Source organism: Pteropus vampyrus, unplaced genomic scaffold (genome assembly GCF_000151845.1).
Source record: "Pteropus vampyrus isolate Shadow unplaced genomic scaffold, Pvam_2.0 Scaffold19, whole genome shotgun sequence".
Lineage (NCBI taxonomy): Eukaryota > Metazoa > Chordata > Mammalia > Chiroptera > Pteropodidae > Pteropus > Pteropus vampyrus.
The window spans coordinates 133,807-158,783 of NW_011888800.1; the positions used below are offsets into that span (position 1 = coordinate 133,807).

Below are 24,977 nucleotides of genomic sequence, written 5' to 3' on the forward strand. Positions count from 1 at the left end.
CTGAGCTCTTCTCTTCTCCACCCCTCAGTACTAGGGACGTGCTTAGGCAGAACTAGAGACTGGCCTGCGGCCTAAAAAGTGGACCTCTGTGTGTTGCAAACCTCAGCCTCCCAGGCTCAAAGTGGAAAGAGCCATGCACCTGGTTTCTGTTGGACTTAGGAGCTATTTATGAAATGGGACGTGGGGGAGGAGGAAATATGTCTAGCCGCCACTTCAATCACTGTGCTGGGGCTATTATTAAATCCTCTTAACAGCCTTTCCAAGCGCTAGATGCACTTTATGACATTCGATTTTGTAGGTAGTATGGTGACCAACTGAAAGATAGAAGAACGAGGCCCCTGATCCCATTCATCTTTTATCCTCTTGCCCTCGTTGGTATCTTCATCCCACCTTGGATTCCAACCCCTCTCCTGTTCCCATACCACCTGTCACCTTATCTACAGTGTGTGGTGGCTCTCTGCTCCTGGGTCTATCTTTGTGGGACAGGTAAGCCTTGGAGGGAGCATCTCCCAGCCCTGAAATGGCATTCTCACCCACCCTCTGCAGTTCTGCCTCCTGGGGGCACTGCTGGCCCCCATCCGAGTGCTTCTGGCCTTTATCGTCCTCTTCCTCCTCTGGCCCTTTGCCTGGCTGCAAGTAGCTGGTCTTACTGAGGAGCAGCTTCAGGAGCCACTTACAGGATGGAGAAAGTAAGTGGGAGATCAGCCCCCAGACACCCTACTTCTCACTTCTCTTTCCTGCTGTTCGTTCTGCTCCCTCTTTAAGAAGAAGGGGGAGGGTTCGGAAGCTCTGGTACCCAGCCTGGTGAGGTGAGATGAGTCAGCCAGGCTCAGACCTGGTACCCAGGACCTCAGCACTAAGTGATGTGCCCTGGTATGTCCCAAATTAGCTAAAGACTTCCACTCCTTGGCCAGAGTAATAGAGGGCAGAAGGAGGGCTTATGCTTTCCTGGGTACCTAAGCCTAGGGGTAAGTAAGGCTCAGATTCCCTGCCTCCACTGACGCCCCACCTTACCCTGCAGGACCGTGTGCCACAATGGGGTGCTGGGCCTCAGCCGCGTGCTCTTTTTCCTGCTGGGCTTCCTCCGGATTCGTGTTCGAGGCCAGCGCGCCTCTCGCCTTCAAGCCCCTGTCCTTGTTGCGGCCCCCCACTCTACTTTCTTTGACCCCATTGTTCTGCTTCCCTGTGACCTGCCCAAGGTCGTGTCCCGAGCTGAGAACCTTTCTGTGCCTGTCATTGGAGGTGAGAGAGTTTAAGAGGGGTCAAGAGGAGAGATGATATCTCTGGGCAAAAACAAATCAGATGGACACTTTCTGAAGAGAACTTGCCTCAAGGTTGGGTGCAGGGGGATATTGGGGAATGGGAGTTAGAAAAGATATCGACCTATGGGGCAAATGAAATTCAAATTTGTAAACCTACCCCTGGGGCTTAGAGAGTGTTGGAGAGAGCTCTGATCAGTTCCCTAAAAGGATAACATACAATAAAAAAAGGGTCCCCAGGACAAAGAGATAACTGAGAAGCATTTCCTACTGTTGAGGAAGGGGTGGCTGCATGTGTTAATGCCCCTGATAGGAATCTTGTATCCTCTCCCGGCCCCCAGCCCTTCTTCGCTTCAACCAAGCCATCCTCGTATCCCGCCATGACCCAGCTTCTCGGCGCAGAGTGGTGGAGGAGGTCCGAAGGCGGGCTACCTCAGGAGGCAAGTGGCCCCAGGTGGGTAAGGGTTTTAGAACTCTTCACCTTTTATGTGCTCCTGAAAAGGCTTCTCTTTCCTCTCTCCTCCCTTTCAGCCTACCCCACCTCATTCTGGTCCCTTGGTTTTTTCCCCAGGTACTGTTCTTTCCTGAAGGCACCTGTTCCAACAAGAAGGCTTTGCTTAAATTCAAACCAGGTGAATAAAATGATAGTGGGTGGTAGGGCTATAGGAAAAAGGAGCCTCAGATTTGGAGAGGGATGCTGGAATAACCAAGGAAGTGGAGGGGCAGGGCGGGGGGGTCGGGGGGACGGGGAGGGGAGACAGGGAACCACCTAGCTGACACTGAGGAGTCTCAAAAAGTCAGAAGAGAAATTATAAATGAAACAGAGCAAGGCCAGATCTCATTTGAGAACTGTACCAGATCCCTATACTTCATGCCCTCTAGCTACCTCTACTAACCTCTGCCTGGGGGGTGGGGGCGGAAATGGGATTTAGGAGCCTTCATCGCAGGAGTCCCTGTGCAGCCTGTCCTCATCCGCTACCCCAACAGTCTGGTGAGTCTTAGTCCAAGAGATGGGGGAGGGGAAGTATGAATTCACACTAATGGGTGAAAAATGTTAGTGCCCTGAGGGATGTGCATGTGGGGATGGGGCCAGGGCGGGATCAGAGCCTCTCCTCAAAGAGTGTGAGCCAATTCCAGGAAAGAAAGTAATGCCTTTCTCTCCTCACCTCTGTTTCTCCTGTAGGACACCACCAGCTGGGCATGGAGGGGCCCTGGAGTGTGAGTTCTGGTGTTCCTGGGGTGAGGGTGGGAAGCAGGGTGCATCAGAGAATTTGTGGCCCACCTTCCAATCTTCCAGACAAGGCAAATGGCCTTTCATTCTCCGACAAGAGAACTCTAGAGGAGATGCCTGTTTCCCACTGTTTTGTCCTGATCTCCTGGTGTGATCTGGAAGTACTTTTCGTCTATTCCACTTAAATATTCCTGCTGTGATTATAGCTCCTTTTAACTTACTTCCCTGTTTCTAAGTGATTTTCTCCCTCGGTCATCTCTTTTTGAGGCCTACTACCACCAGTCTGGCCTTTTGCCCTTTCCCCAGTTACGCAAATCTCCTTTCACCTACTGTTCTTCCCCTGGCATATCCCTGCAATGCCTCTCACTTTCCCTACCACCTTTCTGGCCTCTCCCTCTGTCTCCCAACTGCACATTGACCTAGCTGACTATATGGCCAGGCATCCATTTTTATATGGATGAAATTCCCCACTCCCCTATTTGGGGTTGGAGGAGCCCATAGTGGGAGGCTGGTGAACATCTGAGTTCTCTCTTTTCTTAGACTCAAAGTCCTCTGGCTCACAGCCTCTCAGCCCTGCAGCATTGTGGATGTGGAGGTATGACTTCCATGGGGTGGGGCGGCAGGTGGGTGGAGGGAAGTGGTCATCCCTATCTTTGAAGTCTTGATGAGAACTGTGTGTGTTTCAGTTCCTCCCTGTGTACCACCCCAGCCCAGAAGAGAGCAGGGACCCCACCCTGTATGCCAACAATGTCCAGAGGGTTATGGCACAGTGAGTGTCCCACAAAGTATTTCCTAGAGCAGATATACTAGGCAAAGGGACCACAGGAGTGGTGGGGTGGGGGGCGCTGAGGTTTTAAGGCAGAGATTAGGGAGTGAGCAGTGAGAAGGGCTATTGGACAACTGAGACTGGGGGAGGCGGGGGTTAAAGGGGCCTCATGTCCTCTGCCCAGTCAGCAGGTCAGTCAGTAATGAACCCTCAGAAGATTCTTCTGCCTCATTTCCCCTCCATTCCATCCTTCTTCATCCTGTAGGGCCCTGGGCATTCCAGCCACTGAGTGTGAGTTTGTAGGGAGCTTGCCTGTGATTGTGGTGGGTCGGCTAAAGGTAGCATTGGAGCCACAGCTCTGGGAACTGGGAAAAGTACTTCGCAATGCTGGGTAAGTGATCTTGAAGATGACGGTATGGGCAGTGTCATATATAGACAAATAAAAAGTCTAAGAAGAAAGGAGAAATGAGGAGGAGGAAGAAAAGTCTTTAAAAACATTTTTTTAAATAGGAAAGTAGAGAAATTTTTTAACAATAATGGAGTAAAATGAAAGGGAAAAAGAAAGAGAAAGGTGTGTTATAACCTTGGTAGAAAAAGTAGGACGGGTACACAAGGGACTATGAGTCAGAGTACACCTTAGAAAAACACCAGCTGTACCTGTGCTAGAAAATTCTTAGGGCAGGGACCAAGGTCCTGCTGGGTGATAAGCCCAGAAAGAAACTGAGTTAGCTCTCTGCCTTCAACAATTCCATTGTAGGCTGTCCCCTGGCTATGTGGACGCTGGGGCAGAGCCAGCCCGGAACCGAATGATCAGCCAGGAAGAGTTTGCGAGGCAGCTGCAGCTCTCTGACCCACAGACCGTAGCTGGTGCCTTTAACTACTTCCAGAAGGTAAAGGAGCTGGAACGCAGAATGCAGAGCTCAGGATTTAAGGATGGTATCCCCGCAGCCATGTCAGTCTCAGTGGATGGCCAATTTGGAGTCTGCACTAAATGTTCTAACAGCTGTTGTCAGATGACCATCTTCTGAGGTCTGCCGGGGGTTTCATTTTTTTATAGAGTATCCAGTCCATCACAGAGCTATGTGTTAATCATTGTGGTGAGGAACAATGGAGAAAAATAATCGATCATTGAGGTCCATAAATTTCTGAAGCCACTTTAGAGGTTGACAAAGATCGTATGACCTTGTGGGACACTGCATAAGGATTTCAGAGAAAAGTCATGAAGGTCAGGTGGGAAGGGGACATGAAGGAGACAACACTGGACAGCTTAGACAGTTAAGAGCGTGAGACCCAGAAGTACTTTGCAATCCTTGGGCAGATTTTTAAAAATATCCCACAGCTTCTCTGGGGAATTCCTGAACGTTTCTCAAGAACCTTGGCAAACCATGTTTCCTGGGACTTAACCACGTTTTCTCGTTGCGTTATAATAAGATTGTCTCAGTGTATTTTTAATGTTTATGAACAACCACCAGTGTCCCAAGGAGCTCTTTTTGATCTAAGATGTAGACTGTGGCTCTCAATGTCCTCTGAAGGGACAGAGACCAGCTGTGTTGATTTCTTAGATTGAGACAGACTGTACCTGAAAGGAGTTTCCCCACTTAGCCTGTAGCAGAAAAGAACCAAAACCCAAATGCCATAGTCCCCCATAGAGTTGGCAGAGTAGACCTCCTTCTTGGGCTTTTTGTAAGAAATTATACCAGTAGCCCCCTTTTAGTCTGTTGGACCAGTTCTCCCACATAGGATGATTCAGGAGAGAACCAGTTTTTCCACTGTGGGAGTCAGGAATGCCTCTGGTGGTATGTCAGAAACTTCATGGCAACTTCAGCATTCCTGAGGGATTTCCTAACAGTCCTAGGTGATCCCTTTTTAGGAGAGCTTTATCACCAGGTCACTTGGAATAGGTTGAGCAAACCCATGACCTGAAAGAATTAGCAGGGAACCTGGAGAGTTTAGGGCTTATAGCTTTGAGAGAAGCAGACATCGGAGTCACCCCATCCATGCTGAGAAGAGGGAGGAGCCAAAATCCAGAGCAGGAGCGGGGATACAGGGTTGGGCCCTGCATCGCCTGGTTTCTGTTTCACCCTCCAGGATGCCAGCGGTTTGGTGGACTTCCGAGATGTGGCCCTTGCACTGGCAGCTCTGGATGGGAGCAGGGACCTTGAGGAGCTGACTCTCCTGGCCTTTGAGGTACCAGGGGATTGGGAGTGGAGGGGATATCATAGCTGTGCTCACCCCACCCAGAAGCCTGTGTGGTGTGGCATACTGTTACCAGTAGCTTCTAGATAGTAGGTGCTTGGTATCCACCCCAGTGCCACACTATAAACTGCAGAGCCCCAGCGTCTCTATGTTGAGGCATAACTGGGAACAGGAAGAGGACAGCAGTTATGAAGTTAGAATTCTCCTGCAGAAAGGACCCAGGGGCATAGGGAGGGCCTGTGCTCTGCATTCTTGGAAGAGGTGGAGCCTGTCAGGCAGACCTCCCGGGTAGTGTGGGGCAATGGCATGAGGGGAGGGCTTGCCTGGTGTCCCTTCTCTCCCAGCTCTTCGCCGAGGAGCAAGCAGAGGGACCTGGCCGCCTGCTGTACAGAGACGGCTTCAGCACCATCCTGCACCTGCTGCTTGGGTCACCCCGCCCAGCTGCTGCAACTTTGCATGCTGAGCTGTGCCAGGCGGGATCCAACCAAGGCCTCTCCCTCTGTGAGTCACTGCCTTCTCTGCCCGCGTGAGCACTCTACCCAACACTGGGCTGGGAGGGAACAAGGGTTGGCGGCCAGTGTCAGGGAACAGAACATTTGAGAGGTGAGGCTGGGAGGAACCAGCTAGGAAGGCAGAAAGGGCATCAACTTATATTTGAGAAATGAAACAGAAACAAGAGAGACGGGACATACCAATTCTGAGAAAAGAAAAACAGGGTACCCTCTTCCTCCTCAGATCATCTGACTTTTCCCCGTCTCACTCTTGCATCCAGGTCAGTTCCAGGACTTCTCCCTCCGTGACCCACTCCACGGGAAGCTCTTCAGCACCTACCTGCGCCCCTCCCAGACACCAAATGCCTCATCCCCAGGCAGCCCCACTGCTCTGGCCAATGGGACTGTGCACGTGCCCAAGCAGAAGGGCGACTGAGCGCCTCCACCTCCCCAGCTCGCATCCAGCCCACAGACTCAGGGCAGCGCCAGGGGCTGACCCTGGGCCTCACGCCCTCTCTGCTCCTGCTTGATTTTTTGTTATTGTTGTTTGTTTTATTGTTTGTTTTATTAAGTTGATTTTCACTTTTTGTTTGATTTTTTGTAAGAAACTATTTTATATATAAATATAAATATAAATATATATCTATATCTATTTAAGAAAAATGCAGCTCAGTCACATTGATGGTTTCATTAACTGGGAAAGAAAGGGATTAAGATTGCCTGCTGCCCATTGGACAATCCTGAAGGTTTCCTAGTCCTTTTGGCTGGAGCTGGATGAATCCTCCTCAACTCGCAGTTGGACAGGGCACTTTCCTGCACAGAAATCATGCAACCCTCATATCTTTTCCTCGTGTCATGCCCTATATATATATGCACACTTCAACAGGTGTTCCTCATGAACCTCTTTTCAACCTATTCCCTCTTGTTCTGTCCTCATTAGAGATTAAAAAATAGCTAATTAACCATTCCATATTTAATAATCCTACCGAAATTGATGCCTCCTCTGCGAGTCCAACCAACTACACAGGAAGGTTTTCCTGCCATGGGATGAGTTGGGGACACTTGAGTCCTTTCTGTCCAGCTCCTTTCCAAAGAAGAAAACAAGGCCCTCTTGAAGAAAGGTGCTCTGTCTAGACACAATTATGGAAAATTAAATTTAGAAAATTAGAGACCTATCCCAGAGATCTGACAGGTAAAAAAAAAGTGTCTTTCCATTATAGACTTTTAAACAGCGACATAATGACAGGCTGTCCACAATAGCCCCTCCCAGTACCTAAGACCAGGCCTTTGATAAGAGGAGGAAAGAAGTGTTCACTGGGGACTTCTCAGAGGTGGGACTTATCAGGGAGCCTAAGGAAGGCTAAAGGCTGGAAAGGTGTCAATCTGTATAATCCAAGGCCACCCTATCTTTCTTTACAGCATCTTACCCCATCTAGAAGCAAAAGACATGAGTACAAACAAGCACATTGAGAATATTTTCCAACAACAAAAAAATATTTATTTTTTTATCCATACAACTCCTTCCAATAATGGTACTTCCCCCTCACCTTCCACCCAGGGCATGACCGCCAGCCTAGCTGGTGTGACCTCTCTCCCCACACTCATTTTTGCAGAACCACAAAACAGGGATGAGAACAAGTCTAGTGAAATCTACTGGGGGGTGGAGGTGGGCAGCTTCAGAGACTGGCAGGAGGGATAGGATGGTCCTGCTGCTCCCTACTGGTTACGACGACGTTTCTTCCTTCTGCCCGTGACAAAACTGTCACGCCGCCTTTTACGCGGCTGTGAGGGTCGAACCATTTCCAGAACCAGGGGTTTTTCCCCAGAGACCCCAAGTTCAGCTCCCAGGTAGGACCTTTTTTCATCAGGGACTGGACCTCCAACTAGAGCTCGCTTCCCAGACTTAGCAACAGGGCGTGGAGGTTGGCCAAGGCTTCTTGCCTCAGCAGAGCGGGAGTGGGATGCTTTCCGGACCCCCCGACCTTTGGAGGACAGGCCTGAGGCAGGGTGAGGACTGAGAGGAGGCCCTTTGGGCGACAGACTCAGTTTAGAGGCCAAGAGGTAGGCAAAACTGGAGAGTTCCTCATCTTCCTCCCCCTCCTCCTCCTCCTCCGCCTCCTTTCCTTTGACTCTATCTGCTGAACCGCATGTTTCACTAACAGGAGAGGCTTCCTTCAGAGCTAAGGCATCCCTGGTTCCCCATCGAGGGGAAGTGCTTCCGAGGCCCTGAGGAGATGTTGATTTGGGGGTCTCTTGTGCATAAGACTCTTGATTCCCCAGTAAGGGAGCAAGGTCTTTAGGCTTGGATAAATCAGTATCCTCCCTGGTCTCTCCTTGGAGGTCATAAGAATTAAAATCTGTTGGGCAAGTATCCTCCCTGACCCCTAGTGGGAGGCCATAGGCATCTCTAATATCTAGTATGTTGCTGGGATCTGTGGTTTCTAACAGGGGAGAAATGGAATTGCCTCTGCTCACTGCTTCTTGACTGGCCTCAGGAAAAGAGACATCCTGGGTCCCCAGGATAAGAATATTGTCTTGACATGCAGGCAGGAGGGTTTCTTTGGAAACCATTGTGGAGGCACCAATACTGCTTTCCAGCAACGGGGGGCAACTGTCAGCCCACAGATCACCAGGATCCTGTATAGCCTCAGGGCTCTGTTCTCTATTTTCTTTAGGCCTCAAGGCTGGGCTATAGTTTCTCTTTTCTAGGGCAGCAGTGGCATCTGTGCCTCCACAGGGATTTGGACTGCTCCCCTCACCCCCAGGTGCTGTGGTTTCTCCAGGACCCAGAGAAATGTCGCCTCTGGAGCTCAGTGCCTGGCAGCCTCCCTGGCGCTCAGGTACACATTCCCCATCATGGAAGTTCTCTATGACCTCCTCGATTTGTAAAGGCAACTCTAAGTCTACGGCATCCAGCTCACTGCCAAGCCAAAGTCCTGGACTAAGAGAGGCCCCGTCCGTGTCCCCAGCTACTCTAAGGGAAGGGCTCTGCTCATAACTTTGAACCATGGGAGGACCTCTGTCATCTCTCCACATGACTCCCAAAGAGCCTTCCTGGGGCACGGCAAACAGCTCCTTTCCTTGAGGCAGTGCTCCAAGACCTGTTATCTCTTGTCCTGTCTGCAACCCCAGGACCTGCTTTTCTAATGCCTGTCCTTGCAGAGGAGCTGGCTCTGTGAGGCCAACATCCAAACTGGGAACAATCTCAAGCTGGGGGCCTTCCTGCCAGCAAAGGGGCAGAATCTCAGAATTCCTGTCAGCCACCAGGGAGTGCGCAGGGGGGGACCCAGCACCTCCCAGGTAGTCATCCTGATGTGGGGATATCTGGTTTGTAATCTTCCCAGGCCCTCTTCTCTCCATACCTATGGACCCTTGACTACCCTGTGGGGCTGCAAGTTCTAGCTGCAGGTCCCAGGTACTGGGGGATGGCAGGGTGTTCCCATCCCTGTGCTTCTCCCTCGGGCCATTTAGGGCCCGTTCCTGCCCACCATGCACTTCTCTTGCTCGCTTTCCTGGAGGAGCAGCCTTTCCAAGGCGAATGGGGCACCCAGCCACCCGAATCCCGGGTGAGGGACGAAGTCGCCCACCCGCTTCTTCATCCTCATCAGAAACAGAAGGACTTGAGTCTGACTGAACTCCACTGCAACTTGCAGGTGCCTCTGCATCCTCTTCCTCCTCCAAGGCTAGGAGTCGCTTTTGGACCAGCTGGAAGGAAAAACAACAAATACCATGCTAAACATGATTGTGTGAGGGGTAAATGAGTGGGTGGTGAGAACATGGTAGTTGGGCAGAGAATGCAAGCAAGTTGCATAAGTGACAGATACTATAACTCTTCTTTAACACCTTCTTGGGCCTTATTCCCACACTTCGAGCCCTTACGCTCCCCTTTCCCTCTGTGTCCTTAGTCTCTTACAGCTACTTGTTCTACATGCAAAACCCAATTCATCTCCAGAAATCATACCATCCAAGACAGTGTAGAGTTAGCTAAAATCATGTGAGCTTCTTGTTCTGATATTTCCTACTCCCTACCCGCTAGATTTACCTGGGCAAGACTAAGTCTTTCTTCTTGCTCTAGCTCCTCAATTAAGGCCAAGGGATCCCTCTGTTGTTCTGGGGACAACAGATCTGCCAGAAATCGAGGGTGAATGACAGCCTCCACCTGGAACAGAAGGAAAAGTGATGTGAGTCTGACAGGAGGTAACCTGTGAGCCAAGAGGCTCTAGAGAAGCTATGAGTCCCCAGCCCCGCTTCTTTGGGTTGATATAAACCATGACAACCACCAGCTACACACACTCACATGCACGCGTACACGCACACATTTCTCAGTATAGAATAGAGCCTAGTTCCTAACTGCCTCAGGCAGAACCCTAGATCTTTGGTTCCCTGGAGTTCCCACCCCAGGATCTGCTAGAAACCAGACACCCAGGCCCAGCCCACCTTGGAGACAAAGACCTCCTGAGAACACAGCTCATCGATGTAGCTCAGGAGACCTGGATCTGGATACATCCCTTCCTCCTGCTGCTGCTGTTCTCCTTCCTCTTCCTGTCTTCCATCTGACTCCCCAGTGGCCAAGTGACTCCCCACCAGCCCTTCCATGATGTCAGCATACTCTTTCACAGCTTCTGGTGGGATCTCCTTGGGTGCCTCAGGAACTGGAGGCCTCTGGGTTTTGCGCTGCCGCCGGCGGGGGGCCCGTGCCTTGGAGGCTGCCTTCTTGGGAATGTACACTGGAATGTATGATGAAAAAGAGACATGGGAAGTGACACAGAGACTAGAGCTTCTGCCACCCAACACTATGAGAGTACACTGAAATGGCTCAGGGCTGGACCAGACCAGTACCAACCACGGAAAAAGATTATCACTGCATGAAAGAGTATCACTGCATGAAAGATCTCAGAATCCCTGAAATTCCAAGAAGTCCTCTGATCCAGCCCCATGTCTTAGGCAGATGAGTTATTATGTGGTGCATTTATAATTTCGGTGAGAGAGTAGTTGGTTGACTTGGCCAAGATCAATACCTAGTTTGGGACCAAGGGAACCTGAGGACCCAGCCTCCAATGTTTGTCCTGTTTGGCACATCAAATGCTATTCATTGGCGGGAAAGTGACAGAAGCAAGGGCAATACCTTCCATAACCCATGACTGGTTTCTGTATGCCTCCCTTTGAACCTCTGGCCTATGACTCCCATTAGAACTGGGTAGCCTTACCTGGCTGCTGACAAACCTCAGGGGCCACGGGTCCTGGAGCATCAAGTTTCAGAGGGGCTGCAGGAGGCAGGGCCTGGGACCCATTCATTAGCTGTGTGTTCTGAATCTGCATCTCCTCCTCTGCCTCAAACTCCATGAACCTGCAGAGGGAGAAGAAGGCCCCGGTAGTGCTGAAACCAGAACCATCAGGAACCCAGACAACAGGAGGGAGCTACTCACGGATGGCCAAATAACAGTTCTGGGGAAACCTCACAAGGATACCATGTAGTCCTTTCACCTGCAATTGTCATTTAGGAAGTTTGTTAAGAAAATGAACAATCTAAGGCCTGTAAACCTCTTCAGGACAGAGCCATGACTTTTACTTTGTTATACCTTACCTCACCCAGTGTCACTGAGAGTATAGAGTAGCTAGATTTGTTGAAGTCAATCAGGCCTATGCCACAGCCTCATGGGATCCCACAATCACACTTTTCCTCAAGGCCTCATCTGCCCCCTCCTACAACCATGAAATAATGGCTGAAATCCTGAAGCAGGGGCTGGAGTTGCAATTCAAGGCAGTTCCCACCAAGAGGCAGTGCTAAAATCCAGGAGTCCTGAGGCTGGGACTGGCCCTGGAAGAGTAAATATAGGAGGTATGGGTCCAGAAGATTTGGCAGAGAAAGTGGAAGCTAAGCTTGAAGGAAAGGGTTCAATTTTCTTGGTTATTTTTTTAACCAAGGAGATTCGCATAGAGAAACAGGGGATATGAGCCAGGAGACCTCGCTGGGCATCCAGGACCCTGGCTTCCCCTGACCAACCACTTCAAAAGCCATCTCTTCCCTGGGATGACAGGGGTAAACAATTTCTGTGCCGCTATTTCCAGAAGAGATGTGATCAGGTCTGCATAAATAGCCACTTGCTACCTGGTCAATGACATAAAGAACCTGCCTAAATGGGCTTACCTCATTTCTAGGTCCCTTCAACATGGAATTTTTATACCAATTAAGCTCCAATCCCATCCTAAGAGCTTCATTATCAAGGTCCCTATGTAATGCAAGATCTGGAAAAGGGAGAGCTTCCAAGAGGAAGTAGGACAGAAAAACTCAAGAGTCGAGGTGGTGCAAGAGTAGCAATGATCCAAGAGACCCTATCCGAGTCTACGCCCCTCTTCCTAGGATCCCTTTTAATAATCACCCAGACTCAAGCCTCTCTTACCTGCCCCCAACCCTCTCAGCACACAGCCCCTGTCAGGAGAATGAGGGTTCGTCAGACTCACTTTTCTGCCATCTCGTAAAAGATCATCCGGTCAAAGTTGCTGGTGCGCCCCCACTCCTGCACGGCCCTGGGCAGTCCCTCTTCCAAGGTCATGGTGGGCTTCAGCCGGGCCAGGGTACGAAGCACTGGGCTAAAACACCCACTGGGTCAGTCAAGTTCTACAAGTGTGCCCTCCCCAATCCACCTGTCCTGACACTGTTCTAATAGACACCCTCTGCCCCTCATCAGGTCTCGTGACCCTCACTACCTGTCACGTCTCACTTCTGAGTTTCCAGACCCCCAACCTCCCATCCATCCATTCACTGACTATCCTGGGCTTTCTTCCCACTGAAATTTACAGATCTCACACAAAATCAAACAGATAATCCTTCTCCCCATCTTTTGAAATCAACCCACCCTTAACTCTCACAGGGCTGTCCTTAACTGAACATTAGGAGGAAAGCACACGTCATTAAATTAATGGGTTTCATTGTAAAGTAGATTTAACCCTGCCCAAAAGGCTCTTGCATTTTTTAAAAAAGGCACTCACTAACCAAAAAGAATCTCTAATTAAAGGTTATTCATTGTTTTTATTTGTTGGTTTTTAAGTGTTTTTTGCCTCTGGGATACCCCCCACATACAGTCGAAAATCAATACTCTTTAAGCTCTTTGTGATTCACTTTGCCTCCCTGACCTCCAGAGTTCTCAAGCATTATCCTGCCTAGGATCACCTGGCTAAATATGGATGCCAGAGCCCCAGGATCCCAGGACTGAGCATTTTACCAGCTTCCCAGTTGACTGTTGCAGAGGGTCTGGACTGCACTGTGGAAGAGACCCCACCCAGAGCCCCTGAGTGTAGAGAGCAGGAATAGGCCAAGAACAGCGCTGGCCCAAGAGTTAGAAATTCAGCCTGCCAGTCTCCAAGAGAGAACTTGGAGCTGTATGGAGAAAGCAGGGGGTTGATAAAATGGTCTATACTTAATACTTTCAGGGGAGCCTCGTGATTTAGTCATTTAAGTCAGGGTGGAAAAGGAGATTTCCTTAAGAGTTTGCCACTTGCAAACATATCAGTTATATATATATATATAATTAGTAATCTTCCATTATAAAATGTAATAAAAAATGAGATTCAAGTTGCAATAGCAACAAAAAGTAATTTATGGTTGCAATTCCAAACCAAATCCTGAATTTGATGGGATTTGATTTTATATTCCTAAAGTTAATAGAGAAAATCAATGATTCTACCAATAGAAAATAAAGTTTTAAAGAAGAAAAAAAGAGTTCATCCAAGGAAGGAACAGCGTGTACATTTTTTTTAAATCCAGTAAAATGTGGTACGTGTTACGTGGTGGTTTACACAAAATGTTGAGGGTACATTGCTGTTGAGAGGCAGCAGGCCTGGGAGAGAAGAAGAGAAAATTCCCCAGATGGCCAATGACTCCGTTTTATAAACACAAGAGACAGCCCATGACCTTGGGATCCTTGGCTAAGTAAGCATCCACTCACTCTTAAGCAAGAGATTTTGGCCTTTTGTTGAGTTCTTTTCTAGAATGCCTTTTAATAATAATAATAATAACAACAATAGCAGCAGCAGCAGCTACCATTTAGTGAATCGTGCTGTATGAGGCGCTCTGCTAAGCACTTCACATGTATTAACTCATTTCATCTTCTCAGCAACTCTCTGAGATAGACATAATTATCCCCTTTCTAGATGAGAAAATGTTGGGCCCAGGATCACAAATGTGAGGAAGAGGTAGAGCCCAGGCGCTTGACCTAAGCAAGATCTACTACCTCCCCATTTCAACATGAATCCTCGTGAATAAAATGGGCAGTGGGGGAGGTGACACACAAAAGGTCCTTTGTCTGGCCCTACACGGTCCTCCTGTCCCATAAGAATGGGTCAGGACCCAGCACTCCTACCCTGGTCAGTTTGGTCAGCTTGACTCAATGTCCAAAGGTATTAAAATGCAACAGGAGGACCCTGGCACTTGGTGTCAAAGACCCAAGTTCCAACCATTGCTCCTCATTTTATGACAGGAAACTTCTCTTGAGCTTCAGTCTTCTGATCTATAAATGAGGATTACTATAAAAATGCTTGCCTGAACTCACGAGGTTGTGAGCATCACTTGAGAGGAGACACCTGAAGCCTTGTTACAAACTGGGAAGTGGGTAGAGAAGCTTATTATCAATACCATCATCATCATAATACTTTTCAGCCTCATAGCATCTCCACCGCCCTCACGACCTGCTCTCAAGTATTCCTACTTAGCCTAACCTCTTTCGTCCATCCCAAAGCCCTCCTTATTTAAAAGCCCTTGGATAATTAATCTCAGGTATCTCCACTTACATAAGAAAGCAAGAAAGAGCTTCTGTATCAGGACTCTGGGATAAGTGCCTCCGGGCCAAGGGTTTGTAGCGCTGCCAGCGACGGAAGTTCTCATAAACACCCTTGGAGGTATAGGAGAGGTCACCCAGTGAGGGCTTGGACTGCGTGGCTGCCAGACCTCCTCCGCTTGCCCCATGCGGCCCTGGCCAAGCCTTTTCTGGGGACACAATGGGGGCCAGTTGGGAAGTTGGTGGCGTAGCCTGAGCAGGAAGGCCTGGGAGGCCCTCCTGGATCACCCCAACAGCCTTAGCAGGCAAAAGGGTCTTCATGTTAGAGGCTGTCACAAATCGAGGGGGGGGACCTTCGGGGCCCCCACAGGGAGCACCTGAGGCAATCCAATTGAGAGCGGTCTGAGTAAGGATAAAGTTCTGAGTTTGAGAGGACTCAGCTGGCCCCCCTTCTGTCTTGACTTTGACAATGATTTTGCCAGCTCCAGCCCCACCGTGGCCAGGGACCCCATCCTCTGTGACCAACAATGGGCTGGGGAAAGCAGAGAGCATCAGAGGATTGCCTGGAGAGAAAGCTGAAGGCATGGGGGGCTGTGGAGGTAACTCCCAGGGTGGTGGGTCTGGTGGGCCAGGAACAGGTGAGGGAAAGGGAAGTGCACTAAAAGGAGACAGAGCAACACCAGGTTTCATGGCCATATCTGGTCCAGGCAGTGGAGATGCTGTTGAGACAAAGACAAAGAAGAAATGGAGTAGGAGAAAAACAGACCAGAAGCTAAGTCATTAGTGTTCTACTTTAGTCTCTAAAGAAAAGAATCAGAGCTCTGATTCTCTACAAGTGAGGGAGGGTATACAGAGGGGGCACTTGTGTAGATTGCAAGTTATTTTGATGTCCCTTACTCTCAGCTGAAAGTTACTATACAGAAAAGTTGCAATGACCCTCGGACCTATGAGCTCATATTCCATAACACATCCCACCCAGCATACAGGTACATCTCTCAGTCCAACATATTCCAAACCTATTCAAACCACTTGAACTCTGCTCCCAGCTGCTATGTGGTTCCTGCCACCACTCACAGAAGCGCTATTCCCAGGAAAGGGTATGTGGATTAGACGGCTGGTTCTCGGAAATTTTGTTATATAATAGCCAAGAATGACTAGAGATAAGGGCCAGGAAATAGGCGAGGGGAGGGCAGCGTGGGGAGAGAGGTTTCCAGCGCTTTAAAATTTGGTGATGCAGACTATCTGTGGCCATTCTGCTTGCTGCTTCTAACACAAATTTAGGATCCACCAAGAACAAGGCACTGACAATGAAGTCTGAAACACAGCACCTGCTAAGAAGCTATGTGGGCTCTCGTCAAAGAGACCAAAGATAAATACATAAAATGATAATTAATTAGGACATGTGTTTTCTAGGACTTTTTATGACAATAATAGATCATCTGCCTTATTGCATGCTACTCTCCTCTGCCTCTTACAAAGAATATTGCACTGGCAAATTAACAACACTCAGCTTCCGATTCCTGACCACGAAGGAGACATGGAATATGAGCAAACTCATCATCTCGACCATAGAGGGCCAGGAGGATTCCATGAAACTTGAACACAATGAAATAGGTCTGAAGGCCTGAGTTTTACAAACCATGGGAAATTTAAGAGCTTCTCAGGGAAGCCCCAGCTCTCATTATGGCTGGAGTGATCCAACTCCCCTGGCCCTGAGGGAATCAAAGAAAACTGCTCCCTGAACTGAGGGTGGAAGGAGCCATGAGACTCTGAGCAGAAACACTTATGGTACCTTCCAGTCTAGCTTTCAGGAGGACATTTCTCTACAGACCTGGCAACAGATAACTCTACTGAACAGCTTTTCCATCTAAGGTCTCCACCCCATCCCACCCAGCCCCCCAAAACATTTGGCCCCAGCTCAATTCTCTCAGGGCAAAATTCTAGAGCAAGCTTCAATTATCTAAAGAAGACACAGGAACCTGGGCATTCCCCTTGAACTCTCTCTGTCCCACACATACCACTGCTCCTGCCACACAAACATAGGTTGAAGGCGCCCCTCTTCCACAGAAGCAAGTTGATAACTGCGATTCCTTCCCTATATGCAGCACTTTCCTCTACGGTGCTTTGATCTGCCTCCCAGAAGGCCCTCTTCCTTCCCCAACCCCCAGTCTTAATGGCACAATCTTATTGTTCCCTAGCCTCCCCAATGTGATTCCCTTGGTCGGATCTAGTGCTTTCACATCCCTCTAGGTCAGTCTAGAGAGCCCTGTTGTCCTCAGGTAAAATGTCAAATTTGAATCTCTAAGGATGTGAGCAAGTGGTAAGGGGTGGGGGGACCCTCCCTGCCACCTGCAGACTTACCTCCATCTGAAGTCATCCTCTCAGGTTTGGACACTAACCGTGGCTGTCTGGAAGCCTCCAGAATGAGACAGTTAGGTTCAGGACCCAGAGAGTAACCTGGCTCCAGTAGATACAAAGGGATCCAAGGAGAGGAGGATAAAGATCAGATCAAAACAGAACTAGAATCTAGGACTTGAGGTATTCTTCAGTGGGGGAGGGGAGGGCGGAAAGTGGGGTGGGGGTAGGGAGATATTCCACAACTGGCTCTGGTAAATTGGCAGTAACCAGAAATTCCCTCCAAACCAGAGTATGGAGACACCATTGTTGTGTATCGCTTTAGGGCAATTTGTAAATACTCAGATTCCCAACATTATGGTTTAACATCTCTGTTTCCTACACAATTCTTCAACAATATATTTAGTTTTGAGCCTTTAAGTCCCACCCAGTTCTGTAACTGACTTCCTATTAATAGCAGGTTGTGGCAAACCCTTGATTTAATTCAATGTTGGCTATATTATCTAAAACCAAATTCAGAACATATAGTCTGTGTACTTAAGGATCCAGGGAACGAAATGTTTTAAATTAGGATTGTCTGGGAAGATCCAGGGTGTCTGGTTGATGTGTGCACATCATTTCCTTGGAAAGCTGTACTGCAGTTCCCAAACAGTTCACCACCATCAGCTCTGCAGTCCACAGAAGGCTCAGCCTTAACCCTTGGCTGAAAAGCCCCACTCCATCAAAAAGTGGCATTCAGCCTAAAATTTCAAGACCAAAATGTCCTTTTGTTAAATAATTTTTGTTGTTTAAAAATTTTGTTAAATAATTTTAATTTTTAAATGAGTACTACATTAGCATGGTTATAACGTTAAAGTATGCAAAATAATATACAGCGAGTCTCCCTCCTATTCTTTTCCTGTGGAACCGAGTTTTTTGCCCCCCAAAACACCAATATTGTTTCTTGTGAATTCTTGCAGATATTTTTAGCTCTACTAGTAAATACGGTTGTACCGTTACGTTTATATTCTATTTTTTAAAAAAGCTTTCAAGTTTTTCTGGTTATAAATGTTTTTTTGGAATTATAAATAATACTGCGACGGTCATCTTTGTAATGTTACCCGGGCTCCGATTTTCATTTATTTATACTAGTCTCATAAGGAGAATTTCTACGTTCTTCGAAAAATTCGAAATACCCTTAGGAGGTACATTTTATTATGCTATTATTAGTTACTCACCACTATAAGAAAGAGCGCTGAATTTGTGGTAAAGAGACCTGAGTTTGGATCTTGGTTCGACCACTAAAACACACTTCACCAGTTTCATAAAATAACTTCATGCTCTCTTCGCTGTACAGATATTGAATACCCATCATGCACTCTTTACCGCCAATACTTTGAAATAGGGCGGGGGAACCGGATGTAAAAGAGGGGAGGGAAGAAAACCTCTCTTCCTTAAGGTAAAGGACCTCTGGATCCTGGAGCCCTTTGTTTCTCCACGCACTAGAAACCCGCTGCCCCACGCACTAGAAACCCGCTGCCCCTGAAATGGGTGTGCATCTTGCGAAAAAGACTGGATTCCATTCATTAATGTTCAACTCATATCTATCCCTATCCCACTCTAATGCTTAGCAGTGTCTGGCACACAGTGGGCACACTCCATGTGTCCTAGAAAGCCTGCAAGGGTTGCAACTTGGCGCCAATGCCTACAAGGTTGCAACTGGCTTGCAACTGGGCCAAGTCCTGCACCAGTGCGCCCCCTTCCGCCCAGCTGGAGAAAGGCCGAAAATGGACTACGTTTCCCGGCATGCTTTGAGAGAGACACTTCCGGCTATACAGGAAGGAAATCGACAAACACGTGAGGGCGTCTGATAGACTGAGCTGCTGACGCAATTTGGAACCCCAGGCTTCAGCGTGGTCATGTTTCTCCAGTATTACCTCAATGAACAGGGAGACCGGGTCTATACCCTAAAGGTGAGAAGAGCGAACATGTTATAAATGGGTATGGCGAAAAATGTAGGTGGGAGGAGCGGTTGAGACCTGCTACAGTCGCCTAGCTGGGTGAGGGGAACTAGAAAGCCCAAAAGCCAGGCGCGGTAGAAGCAGGGGACTGCTTATTCTGACTGTCGCGTCTCCTGTCTTCTTTTTCACCCTTTTTCGCGCGCCCTCCTCTCCATCCCAGTCTCTATCTCCCTTGTGACGCCAGTGAAGGAGTTTTCTCACTACTCGTGTACTGACAATATGTTCTCTCTACCTCGAGCAGAAGTTCGACCCTGCGGGACAGCAGACCTGCTCGGCCCATCCTGCTCGGTTCTCCCCAGACGACAAATACTCTCGACACCGAATCACCATCAAGAAACGTTTCAAGGTGCTGATGACCCAGCAGCCGCGCCCTGTTCTCTGAGGATCCCTTAAATTTCATGTCTCCTGCCGCCTGCTACCCCTCTGCGCCTTGAAGCCTTACTACCATCCTTGCTCTTTGGAATCTGGTGTCATCATTACCTTTGATCATGCTTGTGAGAGGCAATCATGGTATCCCCCTTAAAGGGAACAAGTCTGAATCTTCGTATTTTGACTCACTGTTAGGTTATTAAAATGATTTGAAAGAGCTTTTATTTTCTATGTCGTGAGAAGAAAGAAGTGGTTAAAAACTGAAACAAAAAGAGGGGTGAGAGGAAAGAGTACCCCAGGGTAAAAACAATACCATTTGGAAGAAAATATTAAGTTGCTGTGATAGCAGGAGTAGTGCTGTATTGTTAGTGATGGGGGGTGATGGGGAAGGGAAAGAAAGGTTGAGAAAGACTTTTATGTAATTTTCAGCATTCACAGAAAAATACCCCTTTTGTCTCAAGTAATTTGCCCCTTTAAGTGACATTTTGATTCAAAAGGGAAGAGTTGCTTGAAAATGACAGCAGCCATATAGTAGAAGGAAAGCAGTGAATGGAAGTCAGGAGACCAGGATTGATTCCTCTTTATAACTTTAAGAAAGTCATTTAACTTACTTAGTCCCACTTTTCTCATCATTTCTAAGTTCTCTTCCAACTCTAAAACTGATTGGGTTCAGTGGCGGATCTTAATATATCTGCAGTGTTGTCCCACTGTTGTGAATAGGAATGGTTTTATGCATATTTACTGCCCCTCTGGAAATATACCCAGGCTTTTAGTTCTGTCCAAGGAATTATCTTTTTACATACACCTACCTTTATATTCTCTCTGACAGCTAACTGGTATATGGACCTCTACATGGATCTTAATTTAAAGTTGAGGTATGAGAGATTCAAGCAGAGATTTTATTTTTCAATTTACAGCTGGGAGTTAATAACAAGAAACCTGTGAGATTTCTTAGGACTTGAGCTTCTGTCAATTGGTAACCATAAAATTTTAATCCAGTTACTTTATATTAGAGGGATGATGAGTCAAAATATTGTATACAGGCATTCAAGAAGTGCTACCTTGCTTCTACTCCTTGTCAAGTTAATCCACTCTTTTCCAATCTTCTCATTCATGGCTTTTGACGTTGAATTTGAATGTTTGTTTGATGCCACAGATTTGAAAATTGCTTTGTGGAGATTGTGTTCTAATTTTACAATCTTTTTCTGCTACATCAAGATTGTAGACTCCGGAAGCAGATGTAACAAATCAGCACAAATTTGATTTATCAAGACTGGCCCTGAAAAGGGGCAGATGTTTTTCTCTTGGAAGCTAATGTTTTGATCACCTCAGCAAAGTTCAGGATAGTTGTTGACTGCTGAGAAAAAAAAAAAAAATCTAAACTTGGGTCATGGTTAATAGAAGACATGATTTTCAAATCAATTAAACATACGGGAATGGTGAAATGAGATACTTGTTTCCTATCAAGCAATTTTTTTTTTTTTTCTTAACCTGTTCACTTGCAGGGTTCTTAGCATTGGATCTGAGGGATTTTAAAGAGTTATACTGTCCTATTAAGCGGATAATGATTGAAGAAATATTAAAAATTCTGCAAATGGCTAAAAAAAAGGATCTGCTATGGAAGTTTCTTAAGCACCGAAGTCAGTTAATGAAATATGCTACCCATTTTTTTTAATGTTGACTGTAATTTTATCTTTATAATTTACACTTTCCCCACCAAAAAAGGATTAGCTTTATTCCATGGTATATTCTGTGTAGACTGAAGTAAAAAGACTTTGAGGTGGAACTACTTCAAATTGAAGTAGAGGAGAAAGGCAAACTGGTTTGAATACACCATGGACTTTTTCCTTAAGGTATTAACATCTGAGATGTGCTCAGAAATGGAAGAAGAGTCCTAAGAGTTATAGTATATTGGTATTAGGTAGTATATATAAGTTAATGAAAATATTCTGTGGTATGAAACAACTGGATGTCGTAGAAATCCAGTGTTTCTTTATAAAGGGAATCTCTGAGATTTGAATGAACAGCAGGCCTGCCTGAAAAAAAACCCTGATCTTTCTGGGAGGTGAATTTCTTGCTTCCTCAGGTTAGAAAACAGCTTTATTGGGAGAGGGTCTGAATTCTTTAAGCTGGAAATTTATTTCCTCTGGAAATTAATATCTCCATGCAATTAAAAAACCAAAAAAAACCCAGCCTGAATCAATAGGCACAGGCTTAATAAAACATCTAGTTTTGAGGAAGTGTACATTTTAAGTGGGATTTTTATTCCTCATTTTGTTACCTGGATCTTTTTAACTGGACTTTGGACTTTATGTGCCATTTGCTAAAAGGGAATTTGCTGGCTCAGGTCTTAAATACAGTTCTGATCTATTACTAAGGATGATGCTTAAAACATTTCCATTTCTGTAGAGGAAGGACACAGGCAAAGCTAGGGCCCAGATTGTTAAATTTAAATGTCTTGATCAAAGCTATAGGAGTAACTTTCAAACAAAACATTGATGAGCCAAAATTTATTGAACACCTCTATTTGTGTATTAAATAAATTTGTTAAGAAAAACACTGTTGGCAGTAGTAGGGAAAACCCTGGGAATGGAGTCAAGAGAAAGTATCTTAGGTCTAAAATTAAAAACGTTTCCGTTAATGGAACTTTCAGTCTGACTGGCAAGTGAACATAACATTTTCCTTGCTTCAATGAGGTATAGTTGACAAAATGGTACACATTTATGGTGTACAACATGATTTGATAGATGTATGCATTGTGAAAAGCATTTTTTAAAGGACAAGAAAAAGGAAATGTACACTGTGCATAAATTTAAGGATACAATGCTTTAGACCTATACGTAACAATTCCAATAAAGGTAATACCTAGATATATGGTATTGGGAGATTTGTGATTTTGAGAAATTATTAATGGTATTTTCAGAGACACTTATTAAAGAGCGAGGGTTTTTTGAGGTTCTGAGAGCAAGGGGCAACGCCTGCTCCCAGAGATGCCTTCAGAGTGAGTTGGTGCAAGACAAGAGAACAAGAAAGGGATTGCTCTCGTCCACGTTTCAGGCCCCCACCCCCAACTACAATTCCCGTCGTGCTTCGGGCCTCCCACGTTTTGCCCCGCCCCTCGCCCACTAGTGATGCTGCGAGTCGGACGAGCGCATGCGCGCATCTCCCTCCGTCAGTTTGAGGGCGGCGGAGGCTGGGCGGGGCTCCAGACGCTCGCAGGACGGTTCCGCCCTCCGAACGTTCCCCCTTCTTCTCTTCGGACCGTTAACCTCGAATGAGGAACAAGCCGGGAGGGAAGGGAGGGGCTGCGGCGGCGTGGGCAGAGCCCGCCAGGCCCGGGGCCGGGAGCGGCGAGGTCACGTAACGGCTACCCTGGCGTCTGGCCGGGGAGGGGGCGCCCTCCCCGGCAGCCTGAGCCCTCCTGCGGGTGCTGCGGCTCCGAAACAGTTACCAGCTCGTAAACAACAGCTGCGCGCGCACCCCGCATCAGCTGGCGCCGGGATCCCGCACCTGCGACCTCCTCTTTCTCTCATCCGCACCGCCCCCTCCTGATCAGTCAGGGCCAGCCTGCGAGGCCGTCTTCTCATCTGCTAGGAACCAAAGGAAGAACGGCAAGGATCTGACCTGCGCCAGAGACCTGGGTAGGGGAGAAAGCGACTCCCGGCAAAGGGGTGTCTGGACCTGTCACACGCAGGAGAAACCCAGCGAGCAGACGTGGGCTCGACGGACTAGCAACGACCTGCCACGACCCTGAGGTGCAGTCCGAGGTGTCTCGATCCGCTATCCGCCTCCTCCCAGTTCCCAGGGACCTTTCTGCCAGAAGAGCGGGCGGGCGGGCCACCCCCGTAACCTCTTGGAGGCAGGAATCTGCTCTGCCCTGCATCCTCTGCTCGCTCTTGTCTCCTTATTCTCCGTCCAGCTGTGTGGGATATTTTTCCCGTTATGCATGCATACCTCTCCCACCAGATCCAAGTGGATTGTCGGCCTCAAAAACCTCGGGTGGCTCTACACACACCTCCTCCCAGCCAGACCTGTGGGGTATTCACCTGATGTACAACAGGTGGCCGGGTGTACACCGTTTTGCAATCTGACCTATGCTATATTTGCATGGTAAGGGTGGGCCTGCGCGCACTTTGCTCAACTAGAACCGTGGGACATTTACCAGATAAAGGACTAACTACCTCAGCCGAAACCTGGGGGTCGAGAAGAGAAAAGCTTCACTTGCTTCTCTAAGACCATGTCGCTGAGCCCTCAGCCCTGGACCAGGAGGGAGAGCTAAATAGCTCTTCATTCTAAAGGAACGAAGTTACAGGAGATAGGCATCGTTTTGTCTTTTTTTTTTTTTTCCTTAAATATTTTTCAGCTACTGATAGTGCACTTCCTAGGACAGTCTGCTTGAATTCTGAATATCAGGATTCTTAATTGAGGCTTTGTGTGTGCTATAAATCAAGGTAATTGAGGGGTTGTTTTTTTTTTAAAGATTTTTGTGATTAAAGCAGCTAGCGTAGGAGGAAGGATTTTGCGGGATTTTCCTTTTTTCTTTGCCCTTATAAAGGAAAAGAAAAAGAAAAATGCATCCTCCAGAAACCACCACCAAGATGGCTTCAGTTCGGTTCATGGTGACACCAACAAAGATCGATGATATTCCAGGTTTGTCAGACACCAGCCCGGACCTCAGCTCCCGATCTAGTTCCCGAGTAAGATTTAGCTCCCGGGAAAGTGTGCCTGAAACAAGCCGTAGCGAGCCTATGAGTGAGATGTCTGGAGCCACCACTTCACTGGCAACTGTTGCACTGGATCCAGCCAGTGACCGGACTTCTAACCCCCAGGATGTTACTGAGGGTAAGTAGAAACAGATGACAGAATACTTTCATTGCTGGCTTATTTATGGAGGATGACTGTCTCCTGGGAGATCGTTTTTCCATTATACAATAATCATCAGGAACCAAGGTACCTCTTTTTGAGATGCTTAGGAACCCTTTGGAATCATGGTTAGCATAGTGGCTCTCTGCAGTAGTAATTTGGCATGTGAGAAGGTAAGGTACATGGCAAGAAGAAAAGTAGATGTATGTTTCAACTTCCTCATTTTTGCTTCCTTAGTATTGAAATGAGTATTTTGGTTAAGGATGAATGGTAAAGAATTTAATTGTTTTTCAGGGCAGAGAATCCTAAATTGTAAAATTCAGTGGAGAACCAGCTTTGGGGCTCTATTACAGCTGGCCACTTACAAGGAGTAAATATTGATCATATATATCTTAGTTATTAGCTTTCCTACAAAGACTTGACAAATTGTATCACAAAATTCTTTTTAAAAATTTATATTTTAGAGAGAGCGGTTCAGGTAGCTAAGATCACTGAATGAGGCTGGGTAGATCCAGTGTGCTATTATGTTGAATGGAAAAATTCTAAAGAGGCTTTCAGGGCCTGATTCCCACATAATTTTTTCACTTCGAACTTTAAATGGAATGTATTGAGTATTGAGCCTTGTAGTCAGGAAGTAGCACACAAGCCGCTTCTGACTTGGATTGAGCTCTGC

The 24,977-nt window shown here is 47.3% G+C and overlaps 4 protein-coding genes across 6 annotated transcripts in view; 3 read left to right on the forward strand and 1 right to left on the reverse strand.

Moving 5' to 3' along the window:
• Nucleotides 1–519: 519 nt before the first annotated feature.
• On the forward strand, nucleotides 520–6,611 carry LPCAT4 (lysophosphatidylcholine acyltransferase 4; the record flags this gene model as incomplete). The annotated part of the gene is made up of 13 exons (XM_023527724.1): nucleotides 520–689; nucleotides 1,022–1,242; nucleotides 1,601–1,713; nucleotides 1,831–1,891; nucleotides 2,192–2,250; nucleotides 2,443–2,477; nucleotides 3,031–3,085; nucleotides 3,177–3,259; nucleotides 3,522–3,647; nucleotides 4,014–4,146; nucleotides 5,345–5,443; nucleotides 5,797–5,953; nucleotides 6,225–6,611. Coding segments are annotated over 13 exons (1,467 nt in total), but the record flags the coding sequence as incomplete, so codon positions are not given.
• A 121-nt stretch (nucleotides 6,612–6,732) lies between these two features.
• NUTM1 (NUT midline carcinoma family member 1) lies at nucleotides 6,733–17,243 on the reverse strand. Its single transcript, XM_011354852.2, has 7 exons — nucleotides 17,079–17,243; nucleotides 14,731–15,436; nucleotides 12,406–12,534; nucleotides 11,151–11,290; nucleotides 10,381–10,670; nucleotides 9,986–10,102; nucleotides 6,733–9,648 (listed from the first exon to the last, which is right to left on the reverse strand). The coding sequence occupies exons 1-7, from the start codon at nucleotides 17,092–17,094 to the stop codon at nucleotides 7,660–7,662; spliced, it is 3,387 nt and encodes a 1,128-aa protein (XP_011353154.1). The 5' UTR covers nucleotides 17,095–17,243; the 3' UTR covers nucleotides 6,733–7,659.
• Nucleotides 17,244–18,892: 1,649 nt separating this feature from the next.
• On the forward strand, nucleotides 18,893–19,660 carry NOP10 (NOP10 ribonucleoprotein). The gene is made up of 2 exons (XM_011354853.2): nucleotides 18,893–19,024; nucleotides 19,314–19,660. Exons 1-2 carry the CDS (start codon nucleotides 18,971–18,973, stop codon nucleotides 19,452–19,454), a joined length of 195 nt encoding a protein of 64 aa, XP_011353155.1. The 5' UTR covers nucleotides 18,893–18,970; the 3' UTR covers nucleotides 19,455–19,660.
• A 3,003-nt stretch (nucleotides 19,661–22,663) lies between these two features.
• The window catches only part of SLC12A6 (solute carrier family 12 member 6), a 78,293-nt gene continuing 75,979 nt past the window's right edge, over nucleotides 22,664–24,977 (forward strand). The window contains exons 1-2 of one of the 3 annotated variants that reach the window (XM_023527725.1): nucleotides 22,665–23,892; nucleotides 23,997–24,283. In XM_023527725.1, the coding sequence (XP_023383493.1) occupies nucleotides 24,013–24,283 (271 nt within the window). In that variant the 5' untranslated portion in view covers nucleotides 22,665–23,892; nucleotides 23,997–24,012. Of the gene's footprint in view, nucleotides 24,284–24,977 lie in introns of all 3 variants that reach the window. The other 2 variants (XM_023527726.1, XM_023527727.1) reach the window with 2 other exon arrangements.

Coding starts and splice junctions, on each gene's coding strand:
- NUTM1 (XM_011354852.2), bottom strand. Junction 12,535..14,730: donor GCTCTTTCTTGCTTTCTTAT/GTAAGTGGAGAT, acceptor TGGGTGTTTTAG/CCCAGTGCTTCGTACCCTGG. Junction 10,671..11,150: donor TGAGGTTTGTCAGCAGCCAG/GTAAGGCTACCC, acceptor CATACATTCCAG/TGTACATTCCCAAGAAGGCA.
- NOP10 (XM_011354853.2), top strand. CDS start 18,971: ATGTTTCTCCAGTATTACCTCAATGAACAGGGAGACCGGGTCTATACC. Junction 19,025..19,313: donor ACCGGGTCTATACCCTAAAG/GTGAGAAGAGCG, acceptor TACCTCGAGCAG/AAGTTCGACCCTGCGGGACA.